The 21,363-nt window shown below is 37.0% G+C and overlaps 1 protein-coding gene across 2 annotated transcripts; it reads left to right on the forward strand.

Moving 5' to 3' along the window:
- Positions 1-747: 747 nt before the first annotated feature.
- Positions 748-21,335, forward strand: tspan9b (tetraspanin 9b). 2 transcript variants are annotated; one of them, XM_077234770.1, is made up of 8 exons: positions 748-1,090; positions 11,185-11,264; positions 16,167-16,358; positions 17,934-18,008; positions 18,244-18,345; positions 18,575-18,706; positions 19,677-19,760; positions 19,866-21,335. In XM_077234770.1, the coding sequence occupies exons 2-8, from the start codon at positions 11,202-11,204 to the stop codon at positions 19,935-19,937; spliced, it is 720 nt and encodes a 239-aa protein (XP_077090885.1). In that variant the 5' UTR covers positions 748-1,090; positions 11,185-11,201; the 3' UTR covers positions 19,938-21,335. The 2 variants fall into 2 exon arrangements, with proteins under 2 accessions (XP_077090885.1, XP_077090884.1); XM_077234769.1 differs by lacking the exon at positions 748-1,090 and having other exon boundaries at positions 10,855-11,264.
- The last annotated feature ends 28 nt before the right edge of the window (positions 21,336-21,363 follow it).

Consider the following 21,363-nt stretch of genomic DNA (forward strand, 5'->3'; position numbering starts at 1 on the left):
TTTTGTGGCATGAAATCCATGAATATGGCACACTTTGATGTCCTATAACTTTTTTTAAAGCATTAGTAATAATACTCATACTGATAAAGACTTAAAATTATATTATACATATTTTTTTGTAATAACCAAACTTATTTATTATTATTTATTTGTTATAAAATGCCTAGTTTTATACCATTTATCTGTTTAATTTTAATGTTTACATAATGTTTATTAGCAGAAAATGACAAAATTACACAAATCAGTGTTTAAACTCCGAACATTTTTGTAACGGGTGCAAAAATGTCAATACCCAATAAATAAAAAAATCAACAGCTCATATAGAATTTAGTTTGACCTCTTGAGGCTGTCAGTCACAAATTTCCCATAAACCACTGGACTAACATTATTAAAATTAAATTAAAAAAAACAACTCTGCATTTCTTCCTAATCTAGTTAGCAAGTAAACTTTGCATTGTATATTACGAATAATGCTGGCTTATAGACATTGCTTTTGTTCCTCTTTGGAGGAATAGAGAAGTCAATTTGGATAAAAGCATCTGCTAAATACATAAATGTAAATGAAGTCTGTTCATCACTTTACATAAACCTTTTGTTGAGAGAAAGGTTTCAGGGCCTAAAGGTGCCTTGTGCACACTAATTTCTACATTTTACATATTTTGGGGAATTACAAGTCTAGTTACTTTTAAAAAATATTTTTAATAAGTCTCGTGAAGTACGTGTCGGCGCCCCCTGCTGGAAAACGCCAGTGGTGTTTTCTTTTTTCTTTTTCCCCCTGTGGATTTACAGCAGTGACGGTAAACGGAGTGAAGTCACGCCTCTCCATCTTTCCTGCTGCTACACTGTTTCCGTTCGTGGGAAAACGGGAAAACTTACTGCCTTTCCGATTTTTTCGAGCTCTTGAACTTTTTCCGACCACCATGAAAGCAAAAGTCTGCTTACCGAAAGTTTGTATGCGTTTAACTTATATTGGTCACAGTTAAAACATCACTAATCCTCTATATAAACAAAAAAGTAAACGAAAGTGGGGGAGAGTTTCATTCGGAAAGAAGAAAGCAAATCGGAAAACCTAAGTTGTCCTTCCAATAAGGTGAGTAAGGCTTAAAAAAGACGAAAATGTTATACTTTTGTATGGACATGTTTAAACTTTTAATATTTACAATTGTGTAAGTTACTATGGCATTATATTGTATTAGCTTGTTGTAGCTACTGTTGATGTTTATCAGTTGCTCGTTTATGTTTATATCAGTTTAGGGAAATACTATCAGTTTTGTTTTGTGGCTATAATGTGTTATTTAAACAAAACAAAATTATATGGAAGTTTAATACGTGTGTATGAATAATCTCTGCTACTACGGAAACTAGCTTTCTGTTATGGAAAGATAGCCAATGCTTATTACGCAGATATAGACGTAGCCTGCAGTTTCCTAGATTGAGTAGATTTGGCTTGGCACGTAGAAGGAGTCCAGCTGTGTTGAAGGCCTGCAGTTGAATCAAACTCAGCCTCTTTAGCATTCAGGAAACTTCTCCTCGGTTGTTCATAGAGGTACGATGCCCCGGTCGCGTGCGTGTGCGTGTGCGCGAGCCCGCAGGCTGTGTTTTGCGGTGCGCTGGAATGTGCAGAATTGGCGCAACTAAAGCGCATAGTTGAAAGCAGCTGTTTATATATATATAAAACTTGATTCTTAATACATTGTTTGGTTACCTGGATGATCCATGGCTGTTTTTTTGTTTGTTTGTTTTTCCCGTAATGGTTGTTCAAGACCCTTTGTTTGTCCTAGCTGTTAAACTGGCCAATGTTCTTCAGAAAAATTCTCCTGGTCCCACAAATTATTTGGTTTTCCAGCATATTTGAACCCTTTCCAGCAGTGACTATGATTTTGAGATCTATCTTTTCACATTGAGGACAGCTGAGGGACTCATTCACAAAGATGCTGGAAAACCACAGAATTTGATTGACTTTATATAAATGTATATAAATGACTGCATAATGCATATAAATGTTCAGAAAATTGGTTAAGTCTGTGGTCTTTACAGATCAAATTTGACCTAGTTATGACCTTTCACCATTTGGCCTATCGTCTTTTTCGATAGGCCAAGAGGTCACGTGATTAGAGCTAAATAGTTTAATTAAAACAGAGAAAAGAGATCAAGTGTGAACTGGAGCAGGTCAGAGCACAGCGTCTTTTGAATAGAAACCAGAAGAAAGCACTAATAACATAATTAAGGACTGAGACAGCCCTAGAGACAGCACATGCCCTCAGGCTGTCATGCACAGAGTACGTCCTGTGCTGAATGTTCGCATCAAAGGGCATTTTTACAATAACTGATCCTTTTATGCTGTTCTTGAACTAACCTTAAACTTCACACACATTCAAAACAACTTGTGTCCTTTAAAAGTCCTTCTTTACGTTCTGACAATGAAAATGTAATTTTCTGCATGGAAGGCATCTTTAATATTCATTTTTGTGCAGGAAAGCTAAACGTTAGAAATGCGATTGCTGGGAACAGTTGGTCTATACTGATATATAAATATAAATATATCGGACAGGCTGTGCTGTTTCTGCTGTTTTAGAAAATATACTAAAGTACAATTATTTTAAAGTGTGTTAAAAGTTGTATTGTGAAAATAGGTGAAAGCATGATGCTAATATTTAATATATTTAAAGATAGTACAATTTTTGTGAGTGTATTTGCAATGTACTATTTACAGTTTTTTCCAACTGCTTACACACGTTTTCAAGACTATGTCACCTTTTTTCAAAACTGCACACACAAAATGCAAAATGCCTCACATCTCCTTCAAAATGTAACACTGCATTCAAAATACCATAAACATGTTAGAATGTGTCGGAATTAATCACCAGTGCTAAGCTACGCTTCATCTCTTCTCCGGGCTGGGTCTGGCCACAATACTTCGCCCACATCACAAGATACATTTTCTCTTGCCAAACATCGAGGGAAGTATCTCCTTGTATGGCGTATCCAACCTTGGACAGAGGCAACCTCTATGTCCCCACATGAGTCCTGCATTGCCTGGAGAAGCGGCATGCGGGCATAGGGATGGCGATCATACACTTTTCAGCGCCAAACTGAGAAGAATTCCTCTATGGGATTTAGAAAAGGTGAATATGGGGGTAGGTACAAAACTACAAATTGTGGATGGGGGGCAAACCAGTTATGGACCAGAACAGCCCGGTGAAAACTAACATTGTTCCATATAACCACAAATCTAGCAGGCTCCTGATCTGGATCAGGGACAAGCATTGTGTAAATTGCATCCAGAAAATTGAGCATATGGCCGGTGTTGTACGGACCCAGTGTGGCATTGTGATGGCAGGACACAGTTATATTACCCCCACGCTGTCCAGGGACATTGGTACTTGCCCTCTGTCCTATTACATTTCTTCCATGGCGCCTGGTTTTGGTGAGGTTGAAGTAAACCTCATGCACATAAATAAATTCATGCCGAATTACATGGGCATCCATCTCCAATAATCTCTAACAGACAAAATGATATACAGATGAGTAAATATGGTATGTCTGAAGTACTGGAAGTAGTGTTGCATACATCCCTCTACAAAGTCATGTCGCAGATTCTTGACTCTGTCAGAGTTGCTGTCAAATGGTACCTTGTAAAGTTGTTTCATCGTCACTTGGTGCCGTTGGAGGATGTGTTGTATCGTCGACATGCTTACAGCATTGATGTTGTTAAATATGGTGTAATTATTCAAGATATGCTCTCTTATCCCTCGAATCCTAATTGCATTGTTGGCCAAAACCACATTTATAATTGCAGTCTCTTGTACATCTGTAAACAAGCGTCCTCGTCCTCCATGATGTCTTTGCCTTTCCACTCTGTACAGAATTCAAAACAGTATGTGTTCAGCAGGAACTGTAAACAATTTACAAAAAAATTTAGTACAGCAGCATGATAACAACCTTATTCATTCAATGCAGTGCAGTAAACGGATGGCTTAGAGTTACTAATGTTTATGCAATAATATGCAGTCATACGTATTTTACAGTACATTACTGTAATGCTAAAATAGTCATTAGATAGGTGAATAACTGTTCTCATGTCTGAAGGTTCGAATTATGGACGCCTCTGTAAATCGACCTAAGTTCTCTCATGGTCAAACCGTGGTTGATCACATGATCACAAAGTGTTGCCCTAATTTCATCTCTCCTTCCTTCTCTTCTTTGCCATCACCCTCTTCTTTGCCATCACCGTCTTCCTCCTACTCCTATTGCTCTCTGTCCATTGTTGGTATCCATTGTTCAAAACAGGTAATCTGACCTTTTACCTATTTATAGGCCTATACTACAGTAAAGCAGTGATTGGTTAGTGATCAATTAAGCAACTAGTGTTTGATCATGTGAGGAGTGTGTGTGAGACCTGGTGAATAAGTGTAGCATTTTGATTGGTTGTGTTTGGAAAAGGATAGCAAGTCACTTCCTGTTAGAATTGTGTGTAGTGTTTTGAAAAAAAGTGTTTTATGCAATTGAAAACTGACTCAATTTTGGAGATTTGGTGTGTAGTTTTGCACTTTGAGTAAGAGGTTTAAAAGAATAGTGTGACATGAAAATATTTTGTTTGTAAGCAGTTGGAAAAAACTTTAAAAAAGTAGTGGTGGGCCGTTATCGGCGTTAACGTGCTGCGTTAACGTGAGACTCTTATCGGGCCATAAAAAAAATATCGCCGTTAATCTATTGGGTTGGGAGCTTGGTCTATACTACGCAAGGTATGATGACTTTCACCTTGATATTTAATTTAGCGCGAATGTATACCTAGCCGAATTGCACTGTAGGGGGTAGGGATGGGAATTGAAAACCGGTTAAACTCGAGAACCGGTTCTAAGTTTTACAAACAACCGATATTGTATTCCCTCGACGTTAACGATTCCTCTTATCAATGCTCCTGCACCAAGTCCCAGCCATAATATACAGACCGCGAACTCATCTTTCCCTTTTGTCCTTTATCGGGCACCATAGCGCAACGTCCTATACGCATCTGTGCGTCATTCATCATTCATGATGTCAAAGCGATTTGAGCAGAGGAGGTAAACATGGAGTGGAAAAGATGATCTAAACTAAAGCTTGGCTTTATTGTACTAAACGAGACAAATTATGCTGTATCCTGTTTGCAATAACAGGGTTTTTCCTGCATTGATTTTTTTTAGCGCCCGCCAAAGCGAATTTTTGTCCCACCAAAGTCTTATTTGATCGGTGAGTAATGTAGATGAACTGCTGCACTTGTGACAGGGCACATGTTAAATTGAAAGAACGAGCACAGAGAGAGAGAGAGAGAGAGAGAGAGAGAGAGAGAGAGAGAGAGAGAGAGAGAGAGAGAGAGAGAGCGAGACCCCCGGTCGCGCGCGCGCAATCTCTCACTTCGGAGCTAGGCGACTTCACCATCTCCACACTAAGCGCTGTCTTGCTCTCTTTCCCTCACACATATTAACCAAGATAAATCGACACAATGTTAAAAGGTTGGAAGACCAAAGTTTCATGTGGAGCCTTCGGAGATTTTGTTTTCCTGAATTACCGCTGGGTGTGAATTGTGCTAAAATAAGTTACCTTATCTTCTCTGAAAAGTGTTCCACACATTCAGCTGACAGTCTCAATACCACCTAATCGCAAAGCATCCCTTAGCTAATGCGGTAGATGCCGGGTCAAGCACTGATGTAGCGCAGGAGAAGAGTCGTCGTCAAACTACTATTTTTGAGTGCAACCGAGGCAAGCCGGTCAGCACAGCTCTATCACTTAGTAAACACAAGAACAGCTTTCTCAAGCAGTTTGTGATGCATTTTGGAAACAGGAGATGAGCCCCTGGTCTAAAGTAAGTCTTTGAGAACGGGTTTCAGAAACCCGTTCTCAAAGACTTACTTTTAGTCATTATTCGGGTAGCGCACATATTCTGAATGCCTTCGGCAGAGTTCAAATGAGCCATTTTAATCTAGATTAAAGCTGCAGTAGGTAACTTTTGTAAACAAATTAGGGATGGCCCGATACCATTTTTTTCAAACCGGTACGAGTACGAGTATTTACATTTGTGTACTTGTCGATACCAAGTACCGATACCGATATTTCTACCGCAAAAGTAACCATAGGCTCCCAGAAATGAAGACAGAAGACTATTTTAGAACACAGGTTAGAAGACTGTTTTTATTTTCTTCTCTGCTTGTTTTAACAAGTCTAAAAATAAATAATAATGAGTAAAATAATAAATGTATTAACACACAAACCACTGTTAATTTAACATAAAAGCAAGCAGGCTACTGCATGCATGTTCTGGAATGACTGAATTCGCGCAAAGTGCGCTCCCTTAATAGTCTAATTCCTAAAAAGCTGACAGTTCATATTGATCTCACACATCTCTGTTATTATCAATGAAGCTGACTGCACAATGAATCTTTCATAATATCCACAGACTGTTATAATTAGAGCATTTGCCAGAATACATAATTCATCATTGAACAAAAAAGTTTTGAGCCGTGAGGGGAGTCTATCTTAAATGCTTCTGATTGGCCATTGGGTTCAAGAAATCAACACATATGACTGTGATTGGCTACATCACTCAACGCTGCAAACATGAATAGAAACTCTGGCCTGTAAATCGTTTCTATTTTGTTTTAGTTGTTATTCTTGCTTTTCTGCAACAGATGAATAAAAATCTATTAGTTTTAATGTTTTATTCATAGATATTTCTAGTTTGCAGGAGTCCCGCGAATCGTTCCGCGAATCGTCCTGCTTACTAGCCTGTGCGTTCACGGCAGGCTCTGCTGTGGGGGAGGAGCTGTAGCGCAGCAGAGAGCAAGAGGGTTGGACCTGTAAGTTGTGCTTGTTCAAATTTTCAGGCTAAGTCAAAATTTTCTCAAAACTCCCTACTGCAGCTTTAATCTAGATTAATTCCAAGATTCCAGTGAGATGAATCTAAATTAAAAAAATTAATCTATGCCCACCACTAGTAAAAAGGAATATATTTCAAATACAATAAAGTATACTTTTTTTCACTAGGGTAGTATGTACAATTGCACAGTTAGTATGCAAATATTGATTCATGCCAGGTAGAAAGGTTATATTTTAGGCAACTACACTTCTGTAGTTAATTAAGCCGTTGCTTATGATATGACACACCATATGTGATTTCACCTGTTTTTTCATGCTCTTTATTGACTGTAGCTGCTGTTTAATTCTTAGAAAGAAAAAGTATGGCTGGTTGAAATAGCTTTTTGCTTGCTGGAGGAGGAAAACATCACTAATTCTCTTCCTTCTTTCACAGTACGCAACTTCCATTTTCCTAGAAAGTGTTGGAAAGTGCTTTTTTGCCAGCAAGTCAACCAGCATTCCCTGGATGGAGAGTTAATGGTAGTTGATTTACATATAGGGCAGACTGTTCGGGAATAAAACCCTCTTGAGTGCCCCGAGAGTGCGCTTTACATGCATGCTGGCGTGTTCATCTGAACAAAATGGCCTGTTTGTAACCACAGTCATGTACAGTGAGAAACGTTCCTATAAAGACTAGAAAAGTTTGTTGTCTTAGAAGGATCTAAGCACATCGTCGTTGAATAGTGTACAAAGAGGAGGTGTGTGTGTGCGTGTGTGCGTGCGTGCGTGCGTGGGTGTTTGCGTGCGTGTGTGTGTGAAACTGAGCAGATCGGTATAGGCAGATGTTCATTATAGCGTTGTACGATTGTTCTTCCTTAGAGTCTGTTTATTTAATATTCCTTAAAAACACATCTGGGCAGCATTTACTACATACTGTGGTATCCAAAAATCCACACTGACCACTTTGAAGATTTGAAAAAACAAAAACAAAAAAAAACTAGATAAACAGATTTTAGATTTTTTTTTTTTGATTATTGAAAAATTCTTATATAAATTTAATGAGAAATATTAAAGATTTTGTACTATTGTCCCCCATATATAATAATACATAATATCATATACATTATGATTATAAAGCTATAAAAAATCTGAATAAAAAGCTAAATAAAAGCATTTTTACCACTCAAACTAGTACATATGTGATTGAGTAGGTTTGAAAGAAATTGAATCTCCTGAATCATATAAAAAAATATATATATAAAGTTCTCCAGACAATACTTTTTTGGCATGATTTACATACTGCCACAGTACCAACATGTGATATGATGCACAAATGATGCAAGAAATGGTCATAAAAACAATAATAATATGCAATAAAATTCAGCAAGACTTTGGCAAATATTAAGAAAATCAATTAACTTTAAGAATACTTCTGTTACTCTCTCTCTCTCTCTCTCTCTCTCTCTCTCTCTCTCTCTCTCTCTCTCTCTCTCTCTCTCTCTCTCTCTCTCTCTCTCCATCAGATGTCTTGCAATCCTCTTTGTCCTCTATTCTCCTCTATTCTCTGTATGTATAATAAATGACTGGTTTCTGGCTGTGGATGCGTTAAGTACCTGTGAACAGATAATCTGCACTGCTTCTATTCAGGCACCCAGACAGCAGCAACGTGAGACGCACAAGCCATCAAATATTCCATAAGAGCATATACAGTAGTGTTATGCGCTACTTTTTGGGTCTTACAATTAGACATGTAGTACATTTGTTGTACCTGTAAAATTAGAATCAGGAGTTTAATTTTAGAAAATAGTTCACCCAAACAAAGTATGTTGCAGTGTACTTGTTTAGCAATACCAAAATAATGATCTTATAAGTTAAAATCACATGTTTTTGAAAGAAATTGATATTGATTACCCACCCAGTCATGGCTGTCTGTCAGTCATGACAAATGTCAGTTCTGGTTGTATAAATTAACATTATTTATTCTTTAATGAACGAACTTGAATTAACAATGAACAAAAATATATTTAGAAATTCATTTTAATTTAGATTTATTAAATGCTTGTTAAAAAAATGCTGCTCAATAAAGCATAAATTCATTTTCTTAGTGATTCCAAATGTTTGAAGTGTAATGTACTGTATAGTAAAACCTCACAGTTATAACTTTATTTTATAGTAATTTTTTACTTGTAATGAAAATCCCCATAAAAAACTGTGCCAAAATTGGCAAATTAAAGGAACAATATACATTTATGGGAGGCCCTCAAAAGTATAGGTGTACAAATTTGCTGGCCAATTGTGAAGCTGTGGAAAAGTTTTATCCACCATAACAGCAAAATAAACACTTTTCAGTTAATAAAATCCTGTCTAATGAGTTTCCTGAGTACATCAGATCTCACAAAGCAACCTCAGGGTGAAATACAGTCAGCTCCATACACACACACACACACACACACACACACACACACACACACACACACACACACACACACACACACACACACACGTACACTCTGTTACACAATGTCACTATGGCATTTAATTAGAGTGGAAAGAGCACTGGAGGGAAAGAGGAATTATAGCTAACAAAATAGTAACAGGAGGATCTCTACAGACATATACACACACATGCATGTTTGGTTACGTAAATACATTTTTTGCTTATATGTTATTAACCAAATTATAATATTTCAGGCTAACCTTGCTTCAGGCTTCACTGCAGCTCACATTAGAGGTCAGTAATCCTAGCCAGTGCTTAAATCAGGATCACTATCAAAAGGTGACTTTGGTTTGATAGATTGAAATGGGAACGAGAGACTGCAGTCTGGACTGGCATTTGAACGTTTGTAACTTCAAACCTCTTAAAGTTAATTAATTATTATCTATTAATTTAATGCTGTACAGTGTAGTAGAGGGTTGTTGGTAGCTGGTTGGTAGGGTGTTTTAAATTCTGGGTTTGTATATTTTCTAACAAAACAATGCAGTCCGTTATTTTTCCTTTCCATTAAGGGGCCAAACATAATATTATAAAATGTGGCTAATGTCAATGTAAATACATAACTGTATTAAAAATATTTAATTAATACAAGTTTGTACATTAACATTGACAGAATAAAAAAAAATACAGAGCACCAAATTCATAACCAAGTATGAAAAGCCCTATATTATTGGTTTCATATTTTCAGCAGGCAGTAAAACAAAGCAAATGCATGTTGTCTTCCAAGTTTGTTTAATGTGTAAATGTGTGTTTAAAGGTCATGAAGGGCACCATCACACAGCACCAAAAAAACACATCAGATGCACTCTCTAAACTTTGTAGGCTATTACAACAGCAAAATGATTTGGAAACATTAGCACTGCACAATCTCTCTGCAGAATTGCTCTTAGGCGAGATGGCGTGCGCACACGTACTACACATACTACTGCACATACATGTGCTAGGATTTGTTTTCTTCCCTCAATCAGCTTTCATTTTCCCACTTGGCTTGTGATACTTTCAAAAGGTACGTGGGAAGGGAGATAACGCATCCATTGACCTGCAAACAGATTGGCCAAAGTGTAGGAGGAGGAGCCAAAGAGAGAGAGGGATGAGTGGATGAAGGTAGGAGGATGCAGGGAGAGGGACGGAGCGCTAGTTGGGATGGAAAATGCCGGGAGAGCAAAATCTCTAATAATAGCACTGCAGGGAAGCGAGAGCGTGCAGATAAAAAGTGGTACATGCAGCAAAGCGAATCATGCTGAACCAGAGCAGTGAAAGAATGCGATGGAGCGAGAGCGGGGAAAGTTGAAAACGCATGCTCCACATTCCCACATGCAGGATAGAAAAGGCAGAAAGAAGAAAAAGATAAATAGGAAGCACAGGGAGAAAGGCGTGCTCAGTGCAGAGGAATTACGGATCAAAGATCCATTGGAGAACAAGACACTAAGACAGCTGTAACCTCCAAAGTTCTGGTGTTTATGCGAGCGCGTCAGTTTAATTTCAATCTGTTTTCTTCAAATGGCAAATTTGAAGACATGTGCTAAGTTGCAGCTTGTGTGAGTCTGTGTGTGAAACATGCCCTCTGCTCTGCCTTCATCCGACGATGCAGAGGTGTGAGAGCCACGAATCCGAGGTCCAGCGTAGCCCCTCATTGGACAGCGCAGAGTCAGAATTCACCCAGGCGGCCCGTCGGGGTCACCGCCTGGCAGTGGGGGCCTTCTATGGCTCCCGGGGCTCGAATGTCAAAGATCAAACAGCACAGAATGAAGGAGCCGTAGTTGCGGTCCCGCCGGGAGCAAAGCCTCAGGATACACGCGTGTCTGCCCGTGGGAAGTATGTTGTGTTTTACCTGGACTTGTCGTTTGTGTTCCTCCTAGAGTTCGAGAAGTTGAAGATGGCTCGTGGATGCCTGTGCTGTGTCAAATACATGATGTTCCTCTTCAACCTGCTGTTCTGGGTGAGTATCAAACTACAGCATGAATTATGCAAACTTACTTGTTGTCAAAAAAAATGCTGTCCATCTTTGATGTGCAGAGACTGTTGTAAGCTAGTATGTGTGTGATGATTTCTCCAAAAAGTTAACATGGTGTCTCTGTGGCACAATTCCATCAATTTATACTGAAAGAAGGATGTAAATCACAGCTTGATACTTTGAAATATGGGCTTTCAAATCCACAATACCCTTGCAGCCACATAGTATCATACTAAAACACTTAAGTAACCACATAGCAACACCCTGGCAAACACCCTAGAATTGTGCAAGCAAATATCACTCAAATTTTTCTTAGAAAATGGAAAATTATAGCTATTTGCACTATTCTGCTGCTGTTAGTGGTGCCAATGGTGGCAAAATTCTTAGTGAGGTGAGTATGTGGGTTTTCAAACAGTGGATGCGTGGTGTTTTTGTTTTGAACATAGATAATGTTTTTATTTTCTCACAATCATGAAAATATTATATAATATAAAAACAGCAATTCTGATTTTGAAAAGTCATAGAAATTAATTAAATCTTTATGCAGGCTGAAATTACAATCTAAAGTGCCTCAATAGCTAAAAACGGGTAGTTGTGAATGTAGTCTGTATAAAACAGTTTCTAAAGATCCCAATAATCATAAACAACCTGAAAATCATGCAAATGTCATGTAACCCTTAAAGAAATTCCAATTTCTGTCAGAAATTGAACACGCTACCTTTCATTTTAATTATATTCAAAATGCACTTAGCTCAGAAATCAGTTTGAATGGACATGACGCTCTTGGTAATAACTGGAGTATATTGGTGAAAATGGATACCATAGTCAATGTTTGTAGGGGTTTGTCATGTGAGCTGAGGAAAGGAGGTTCCTCATGAGGTGTTAAATACTCTTAGATCAAAGGCAGTAATACATATTCATCTGAACCAGAGCATTCAAATGAACCACCCTATTTTCCTCTCGCTCTCTCTCATTCATCTCTTATAGGCTCACCATTTAACTTTTCATTCATCTGTGGTGTTGTTGTTGTTGTGGACATACAACAGGAAGTCTGTGTCAGATTATGGTTCTGTGAGTTGCAAGATTTTACTCGTTTGATCTGCTGCGCCTGTGTGTTGTTTTTTGTTTGATTCTGAGCGGGTTTAATGACGGATGCACCAAATCACAAGCAGGAAACTTGAGAAAAATGTTACTCCCGACTGATCTGAAATCTCCCACTGCACTCACACCCACCCACATATACACCCATATAGCGATGGAAAGGGTACATAAAAGAATAGGGAAATTATGAAAAGATTGCAAAGGCCTGGAGGTTTTACACTGTACACTTTAAACAGCGGGGCGGAGAGGGAATAAAAAAGATGGAGGAGGCAGATAGAAAGATAAAAGTGATTTGAAAAGGAGACACAGAAAGCTTTATATAGAATTACTTTGAGATGGAACGGTTTGTCTGAGCACTTTGGTTTTCTTTTGTTTTGCTGGAATTTAATTATGGTTACATTTTTCTATTGAAGAGAAATCACTTGCCTGTTCTGAATCACAAGGTTTACAGAGGCGTTCATAAAGTCTTCACATAACATAATACTAAAACCCTTGCTCTTCCTGCTTATGTGAAAGACAGTTGACAAATTGTGTGCGTTTTTATATTTTGCCCAGGATGTAAATGGGATGGTAATGATGTTTCTGAGTGGAGTTGAGGGGGTGTTTTAGGTCGCTGTTAATCTATATTTCATATGTTTGACATTACTGAGCCTGATGGCTCTCAGCTCCATGTTTAATGTTCCTTTTTTCTTTGCCTGTCCTTTTCTATTGATTTCTTTCTTTCTTTGCTATCGTTTTTAATTTCCTTTGCTGTTCATTTTCCTGTACTGTCTTTTTCAATTTTCTTTCCTGGCCTTGCCTGATCTGTTCTTCTCTTCCCTTGCCTTCCTTTCCACCCCCTTTCCTATCCTTTGACCTTTCGTTTTCTTTTTAATGTTACTATACTATTCCATTCTTTTCTGTCATTTCCTTTTCTATCCTTTTCCTGTAATTTTTCCTTTCCTATTTCCTTGTTTCCATCTTTTTTCCCTGTCTTTTTCTATAGAGGGCATTAGTTCCCGCCACCCTTTTCAGCGGCACTGGTTCCGGAAGTATTTTTTCGATGCATTTTTCGCATAGGGATTTTAAAAAGTCTTCGATAAAGCATTATAAGCCATGAACAACCAACAGCTACAAGGTGAATCATTACATTGATCCACAAAGGTGAAAGGTACAAAATTGTGTACGGCTTTAGTGAGGGAAATATCTACAATCCCATGAAGCATCGCGTACAGCACAAGCAAACTAAAAGTGATGGAAATATATAAAACTACTTATTTAAAATGTTGATTATATAAAAACAATGTTTTTGCAAAATATGCATATATTTACAAATATTGAATTATTTTGAGATCGTAGGGAGGCCGAAGTTTCTGTACAACATCATGGGTAATGTAGTTTTTCACCACGAATTCTGCTGTTAAACACAATTATTTTAAAACCTAGTTGAAATAATGCAGGCTGGCGCCTTCAACAGAAGCAAATACCATTGATTAAAAACCTTGTAACTCACAGTAGGTCTGTCTTTAACATTTAATGAATTATCATTAAAAATCTATTTCCCTATGGAGAAAATGAATGGCATTTTTACTTCCGACTGTTGCACTATATTCCTTTTCTTTTCCCTGTCCTTTTCTATTCATTTCCTTTTCCCTTGTTCTTCTTTTTTTCCCATTTCCGTTCATGTCCTTTTTTATTATTTATTTAATCTCTTTTTATTCTTTTTTTCATAACCCTTTCCTGGCCTTTGTCTTTTTCCTTTTCCTGAATACAGTTCATTTCTTGTCTTTCCTAGGCCATTTCCATTCTTATGCCATGTCCTTTCCCTTTCTATTTCTTCCTTTTTCTTTTTCTTTTTCTCTTGTTCTTATCCTTTATTTTTTTCCCTTCTTTCTATTGTCTCCGCTGTCCTTTCTGCAGTCTTCTCTTCACACACCGTCAATTGAGTTCAATGCTGGCTACTTCAGACCATTTATCTAGTGAATGTGTGCCTCAGTCTGTGTGTGTTACATCACGAATGAACCGTCTCCCAGTTTAAAATGCAGGATTAGATTAAGAACAAACCTATTATGAAGGATTTTCCAAAGGCAGAGAGAATAGATTGAATTCAATTTGATTTGTTTGTGTGTCTTCATTCTGGTAGTGCATCGTGAATACGACAATTTGGGTTAAAAGCTGTTTATTATCCAGCATGGTCTGTCTGCTCCTATGGACAGAATAGACTTATTCTCTGCTCTTTCTCTTTGTTTTATTTTGTTATTTTCTAGTTTGTGCGCTCTTTGGCTTATTTTTCTTGCTTGCATTTGCTCTCTGTCCCTAATTATTTCCTCTCAGACGTTTTGATTACTGTGCCATACTTTTCATTTTCTTGGCTTTTCATCATCTTTAACCTATTTTTCTGACTCGCTGCTCCCCATACCCCCCATCTCTCTCTCTCTCTCTCTCTCTCTCTCTCACTCTCGCTCACTCTCGCTCACACACACCTGTTTTATCTCTTATTATTCATACTCATCATTTTCCGAGCGTAAGGATTCTGACTCATTTTAGATTCTTCATGGTTCTCAGAGTGCATGTTGGGTATTTTCTCGAGGGAACTGAATGACACAGCTTTTCACCTTTAGTTAAACTCAAAAGTAGAGTGTGTGGGGAGCCAGACCGCTGCTCTAGGGCATATCTTGCAATGACACACATAATGTTAAAGAGGATTAACAGAGAACATCTTGCCCTGCAAATTCTTCATTTTAAAGACTTTAAAAATACTTCTTTTTTATATTATATTATTATAAGTGAATATTAAAAAACAATAATGATTTAGCATTGTTAAATGTAATCTTTAGCTAATCTTAAAATTAATGTTCATTTTTCATAATATAAATTATAATGTTGTTGATGCCTAAAGTCACTTGTAGCATTTAAAACTAATGATTTAAGTTTTAATTGATTTAGTTTTATTTATATAAAGTTTATATCTTAATATTTGTTTTAATAAGTGCTGACAAATCGATTAATAGCATCTTACGTAAAAGTTTGTAAATATATATTTGTGTGTGTATCAGTAACTTATCATCGGCCATGACATAAGAGTTGAATCGTCAAGATAAATATCTTGCTGAAAGATTACATACAAATGTGATCTTATAGTTGACTCTGCTTGGTAAATTTGGATAAAACAAAGCATTTTGACATTTTATTTTATTTTATTTTATTTTGCAACGATTCAGAAACAGCCATTTTTATCTGATTTAAAATACCTTGCATACACCTGCACACACGTACCACCTTGTTCCTCAAATACTGTCCATTCTGGGGGTTTTTGGAGCTAGTGCAGGTTTGTTACCAAACTTTCTCCTTTTGCCTGGCTTTAGCAAACTGGAATACTGTTACATTTCAGTTACCTGAGCATGAAATTACTAGAGTTTCTCCCCATACGAGATGTGAACAAGCACACCTTGTGCGGTCCAGACACACACACAAAATTCACACTTCAATACTCAAAAACCTTTATTGCGGCTCCATTAGCATTTATATTGCTTTCACAGCAGGGAGAGCTGACACAGATATCATTTTGTTGATTAGGCATGCACACACATTTCTACATCAGTCCTGCAACACTAACTATAACTTACCTTGAGTGATCTTGAGTTCACAAAGTGGTGCTTCTGGAAACTGAAGAGTTGCTCTAATACTTTATAAAACTTTTGCACAAGTAAAAGCCTGACGAAATACTATCGAACTGAGCGGTTATGCGTGTTTGATCTAGTTTCTGTGTGTTTATTTATATGAAACACTCTCTTTGTCTCTCCTCAGTTGTCGGGCTGTGGGTTGTTAGGTGTCGGCATCTGGCTGTCTGTTTCTCAGGGCAGTTTTGCCACATTCTCCCCCTCCTTCCCCTCCCTCTCAGCCGCCAATCTGGTCATTACCTTGGGTTCTGTCGTCATGGTAACGGGCTTCCTGGGTTGCCTCGGTGCCATCAAGGAGAACAAGTGCCTGTTGCTAAGTGTAAGTCGACACCTACATCTCCCACAATGCACACTGTATATTGAACTAATTGTTAACCAGGATTGTTTTAACCATGGGTTAGTGTAATCCTGGGTTGTCAGGTTTTGAGATTTTTACATAGTACATTTGCAAAACCTGTCTTAATTATGCATGTTATGATTTAATATGTCCTCTACAAAGCACATAAATATTTAATTGTTTAGTTTAGGGATTCCCAACAACTTTTTTTGTCAGCCAAGACCTAAAATATTTGCTTAAATACCATCTGAGACTTAAAATTAATATTTCAGTAATTTAATAAAAAATTTAAATGTTCATGGTTCTTTGCATCCGGTTAATGGTCACATGAGATGCATGTAAACAAATAAAATAAGTCATTTTTTCAGTAAGCATTTTACTTTGAGTGTTTTTATTTGAAAATTAGTTATTTAAAATTTGACATTTTTATGATTTTAATTAATTATAAGCTTTTCATCAACTCATGAACCCACTGCGGTTCCATCACAAAGCCAAGTTTAGGATGCCTAATTTATGATTGGCTGTTTTTTGGTAAATGTCTTGTGGCAAAATTCAGGTTTAAGCATATAGGCCTGATTTCACAGACAGGGCTTTGATTAAGTCAGGATTAGGCCTTAGTTCAATTAGGATATTTAAGTAGCTTTTATAAAGGTGCCTTAGATAAAAACATTACTGGTTTGTATTTTGAGACAAAACAATAACAAGATTTGTCAGAGCAAGATGCTTTCAGTTAAAACAGCTCAAACATGCATTTTAGTCTTAGACTAAGTGTAAGCTTTGTCTGTGAAACCGGGGCAATAGTGTTAAACATTAAAACAAGATATTTACAGACCTTTGAGTATGTCTATATAGTAAATCATTTTTAGTAGTTGTCCAGAAAACTACTATGGACCAATGTGTACCTCATGTAAATGATTCACAATACGGCATGCAGCATCAGGGGTCTTTGTAGCGCTCCGTTCATGGAGAGTGTGGGAGTGGAGAGAAAGCTGCGCAGATGAGATGCTGCTAGTGAGAAACAAAAGCGTGCCTATCTCCATTCCCACATTCAAACTGCTACCATTGTTATAAATGGTACTAAAACATGTCAAATTCCACTTGCTTATAGTTTCTGTCAGCCTTTGGGTGACACTTGGTAAGTATTTTGGCTTGAAGCCTCCGCTAAGAAAAAATAAAATAAATATATATGGCCACGCTTTAGTTTAGGGTCAATTCTCACTATCAACTAACTATTAACTATGACTTTTGCCTCAATTAACTCCTAATTACTGTTTATTAATAGTTAGTAAGGTAGTTGTTAAGTTTAGGTATTGGGTAGAATTAAGGGATGTAAAATATGGTCATGCGGAATAAGGTTTTATAAGTGCTAGCAAACAGCCAATATAATAGTAAAATGCATGCTAATAAGCAGATAGTTCATTGACAACTCAATGGCACAATTTGACCACTCACAATCAAATATTCCACAGTATAATAAGTATGTACATTATATGTCTTATGTAAAGCACTTTGTTGTTGTGTATAGTTTACTTACTTTTGCTCTCTTTTTACTTGTAGTTCTTCATTGTGCTGTTAATCATTCTGCTGGCAGAGCTGATTTTGCTCATCCTTTTCTTCGTGTACACAGACAAGGTACAGTACGAACACCAAGCATTACACACCCTCTCAATCTATCTATTACACACAAACAATCAAAGAACTTACCACCCACCGTGCACAAACTCTCATTACCCACACCAATCCTGACAACACCAACAGCCCACACACCTGCTATTCTGGTTTACTCTCAGTAATCTTAAAGTTTTCTTCATTTCCAAACATCTGCTCTGTAACTCGTGAAGAAAATGTGATTTAAACTCTTCTGCAGGTGAGTGAGAATGCTAAACAGGACCTTAAAGACGGCCTGCGCCTCTACAACACGGACAATAACGTCGGCCTCCGCAACGCCTGGAACATTATCCAAGCTGAGGTGTGTGTGTGCACGAGTGCAGGTGTGATATACTGTCGTCAGAGACAGTAATGGTGGGTCACTGAGAGTTCAGGTAGTTGATTGGGCCGTCTATCCACAGCTGCTCTCCACAGAATTGTGAAAGATAACTCATGAAGTCTCTAGTATTGAACAATATGCAGACGTCTGCAAAAAAAAATTTTTTTGAAGTGTGGGAATGATGCATCTGAATATGCACTCTTTCTCTCAGTGGGAGTGTTGTGGTGTAACTGGGCACACAGACTGGCATGATGCCCTGCTGGAGAAAACAGTGCCAGACAGATGCTGCCAGGAGCACTACAGAGAGTGCGGTCGCAACGCCACTAACATCTTCTGGTCACAGGTACGATTGTTTTATTTTATTTTATTCTTTAGTTTTATTTTATTTTATTTAGTTTTATTTTATTTTATTACTGGAACCTTGTTTTAATGCCTTTATTTGAAATCATCCTTAATACTTTGTTTTTATTTTATTCTATTTTATTACTGGAACCTTATTTTAATGCCTTTATATTAATTAATCATTTATACTATTTATTTTATTTTATTACTGAAAACTTATTTTAATGCCCTTTTATATGAACTTATCCTTTTTTATTTTTTATTTTATCTCTTATTTAAACCTCAATAAAAAATAATTTCAACCAATCAAAATGATTGTTTCAGTGAATCGGTTCAAAACATGAATTAATTTGTACTTTCATTACACTGTGTTAGGATAAATTTCTGTTGGTAAATATTGCAGTTTATTGGGGCAAATAAATGAAAAAATGCAGTTTATCGAGCATATAAATGAAAATTAGTAATTATAAATTTAACAATGACTAATCTAATCAGGAAATTTTGGGATTATTTTAAACTAGATTTTACTGTACTGTACAACAAAAAAGTAATTAATACAAAAATATTTAGTTAAACTAAAATGTTTTTGATTCAGTTGTAGAAATGTATCAAATGAATCTCCTTTTTTAGCTAGTTCTAGTAGTTTACAAGTTATTTAGATGAAATTTCCCTAGACTTGTTACTCTAATTGAGGTTGTCATAAATTCTTCTGTGATCGTCCAGATTAATATTATAACCGAGTTATATATTTTATTCCCCCTTTAAATAGCTTTAATGTAGTTAGCTACTCTTTGTTACAAGCTTGTACCGTATCTGGCTGCTTAAAAGGTAGTACTTTTAAATTATGAATATCATGCACATTGTAAAAAGTTACAACATTTTTTAACATTTTCGAACAGTTTCAAAGCCGCCCCAACATGACTCATAATCTTATTGCGCATTGCAACGCACCTCTTCTTTCTGACCTTTAGGGCTGCTACGAGAAGGTTGAGGAATGGCTGAACGACAACAAACATTTGCTTGGAACCATCGCGATGTGTGTGCTGGTCTTACAGGTACAAGCATTACGATTACACTCATCCTGGCATAGTTTTGCCTCTAATGTTGTCACATCCTGTTTGATTCACGACCATGCTGATGTCATTTCCTCTATTTTGCAGCTGCTCGGGATGGCCTTCTCCATGACCTTATACCAGCAGATTCACAGGGTGGGAAAGAAGTATGATGCCTAGAGGAAGCCCAGTGTTACACAACAAAAGACACTTTGTACACCTTATGTATTATTTCAAAGCCTCGTTTCATGCCATCACAAACTATTACCATTGAAAATGAAGCTATTTTTTTGGAGTCTATCAGATTGAATTATGTAGAACAGGCTGCAGATATTTTTGCTCGGCTGCTGAGTGGCTTTTTTTTGGCCTGAGGTCTAACTGCAACTGTAGGATGAAAACTATTGAAGGGAATAGATTGTGAGAAGCAATTATGGATGTTTGCAGCCGTTAAGCAGGTCTTGGAAATAGTTCATTAGCGTATTGTACAAAAATGCCCACGTCATGTCAGATTGGACTTTGGAGATCGCAATGCACATTTGGAGATCGCAATGCACATAAAAGGATACGTTTCTCTCTTGGACTGTTGCGTACACATAGATACAATTTCCTTTGTTGATGTAATATATCAATTGCATGCTGTATATATTTTACACTGACATAAGCGTACTGTACAATTGCACACAAACAATCCTTTATCTGATGACTTAATTGTTAGGGAGAGTGGGGTAAGATACGTCAATCCCTTAATCTACCAAAAACTGTGCACAATTTTTGTAATATTATTAGATAATCAGAAAGGCTCTGAATTTATGTTTTTAGCATGTTAAAGTAAAATGCTGGGCAAGAAATGAATATATGTAAAGTACATTTTATTCAGAATATTTCTAAATTTTTATATATATAGTTACATAAATTATTTGAATAAATTTGGGCTTTACATATTCTGGATATTTTCAATATATTATTTCTATCATTTGAAAAGTGTCACAGCTTACCTAACTCTTCCCTACTTTCAGTTAAATACGAAATATGAAATTGTTTATTTGTATGAGAGAGAGAGTCTAGGCTAGTCATCTGCTCGCTCTGGGGCTTTGTGTCCTGGTGACTCTCTTCTCGTCTCTGTCTACTCTCTTTGTTTTCTCGCTCACTGATCTTTTCAAAGTGCATCTGTACTGCCAGGAGGCAAACAAGCTATCCTACTCCGCCTACCGTCAGGGAAGAGAGGGAGATGAGATGAAAGGATGCAGGATATAGAGGTTAGGAAATAGAGGGGGAGAAAGACCTAATAACGGCCTCTCCTGAAAACAAACAGCATCATGCAATGACACCTGAAAGAGTGCAATGAGAGTTAACCTATAAGCCATAACCTCGGCAAGCTTGTTTCTGCCATTTCCCTAAAATACGTTCCTACTCGTAATCAGTTTTTGAGGTCTATAGGTATATTTTAATCCACAGATTAAATAGCTGCATCATTACAAAGTATTGAATTATCTGGATAATTTATTACCATGTCATATATCTGCATTACTGTTTAACCAACATATTATTTTAAATAAAAAGAAAAATGCTTTAAATAAACTGTTCTTGTCTGACATAAATATATTAC

Source organism: Siphateles boraxobius, unplaced genomic scaffold, assembly GCF_051911475.1.
Source record: "Siphateles boraxobius isolate OS27281-9 unplaced genomic scaffold, OSU_SipBor_1 19, whole genome shotgun sequence".
Classification (NCBI taxonomy): domain Eukaryota; kingdom Metazoa; phylum Chordata; class Actinopteri; order Cypriniformes; family Leuciscidae; genus Siphateles; species Siphateles boraxobius.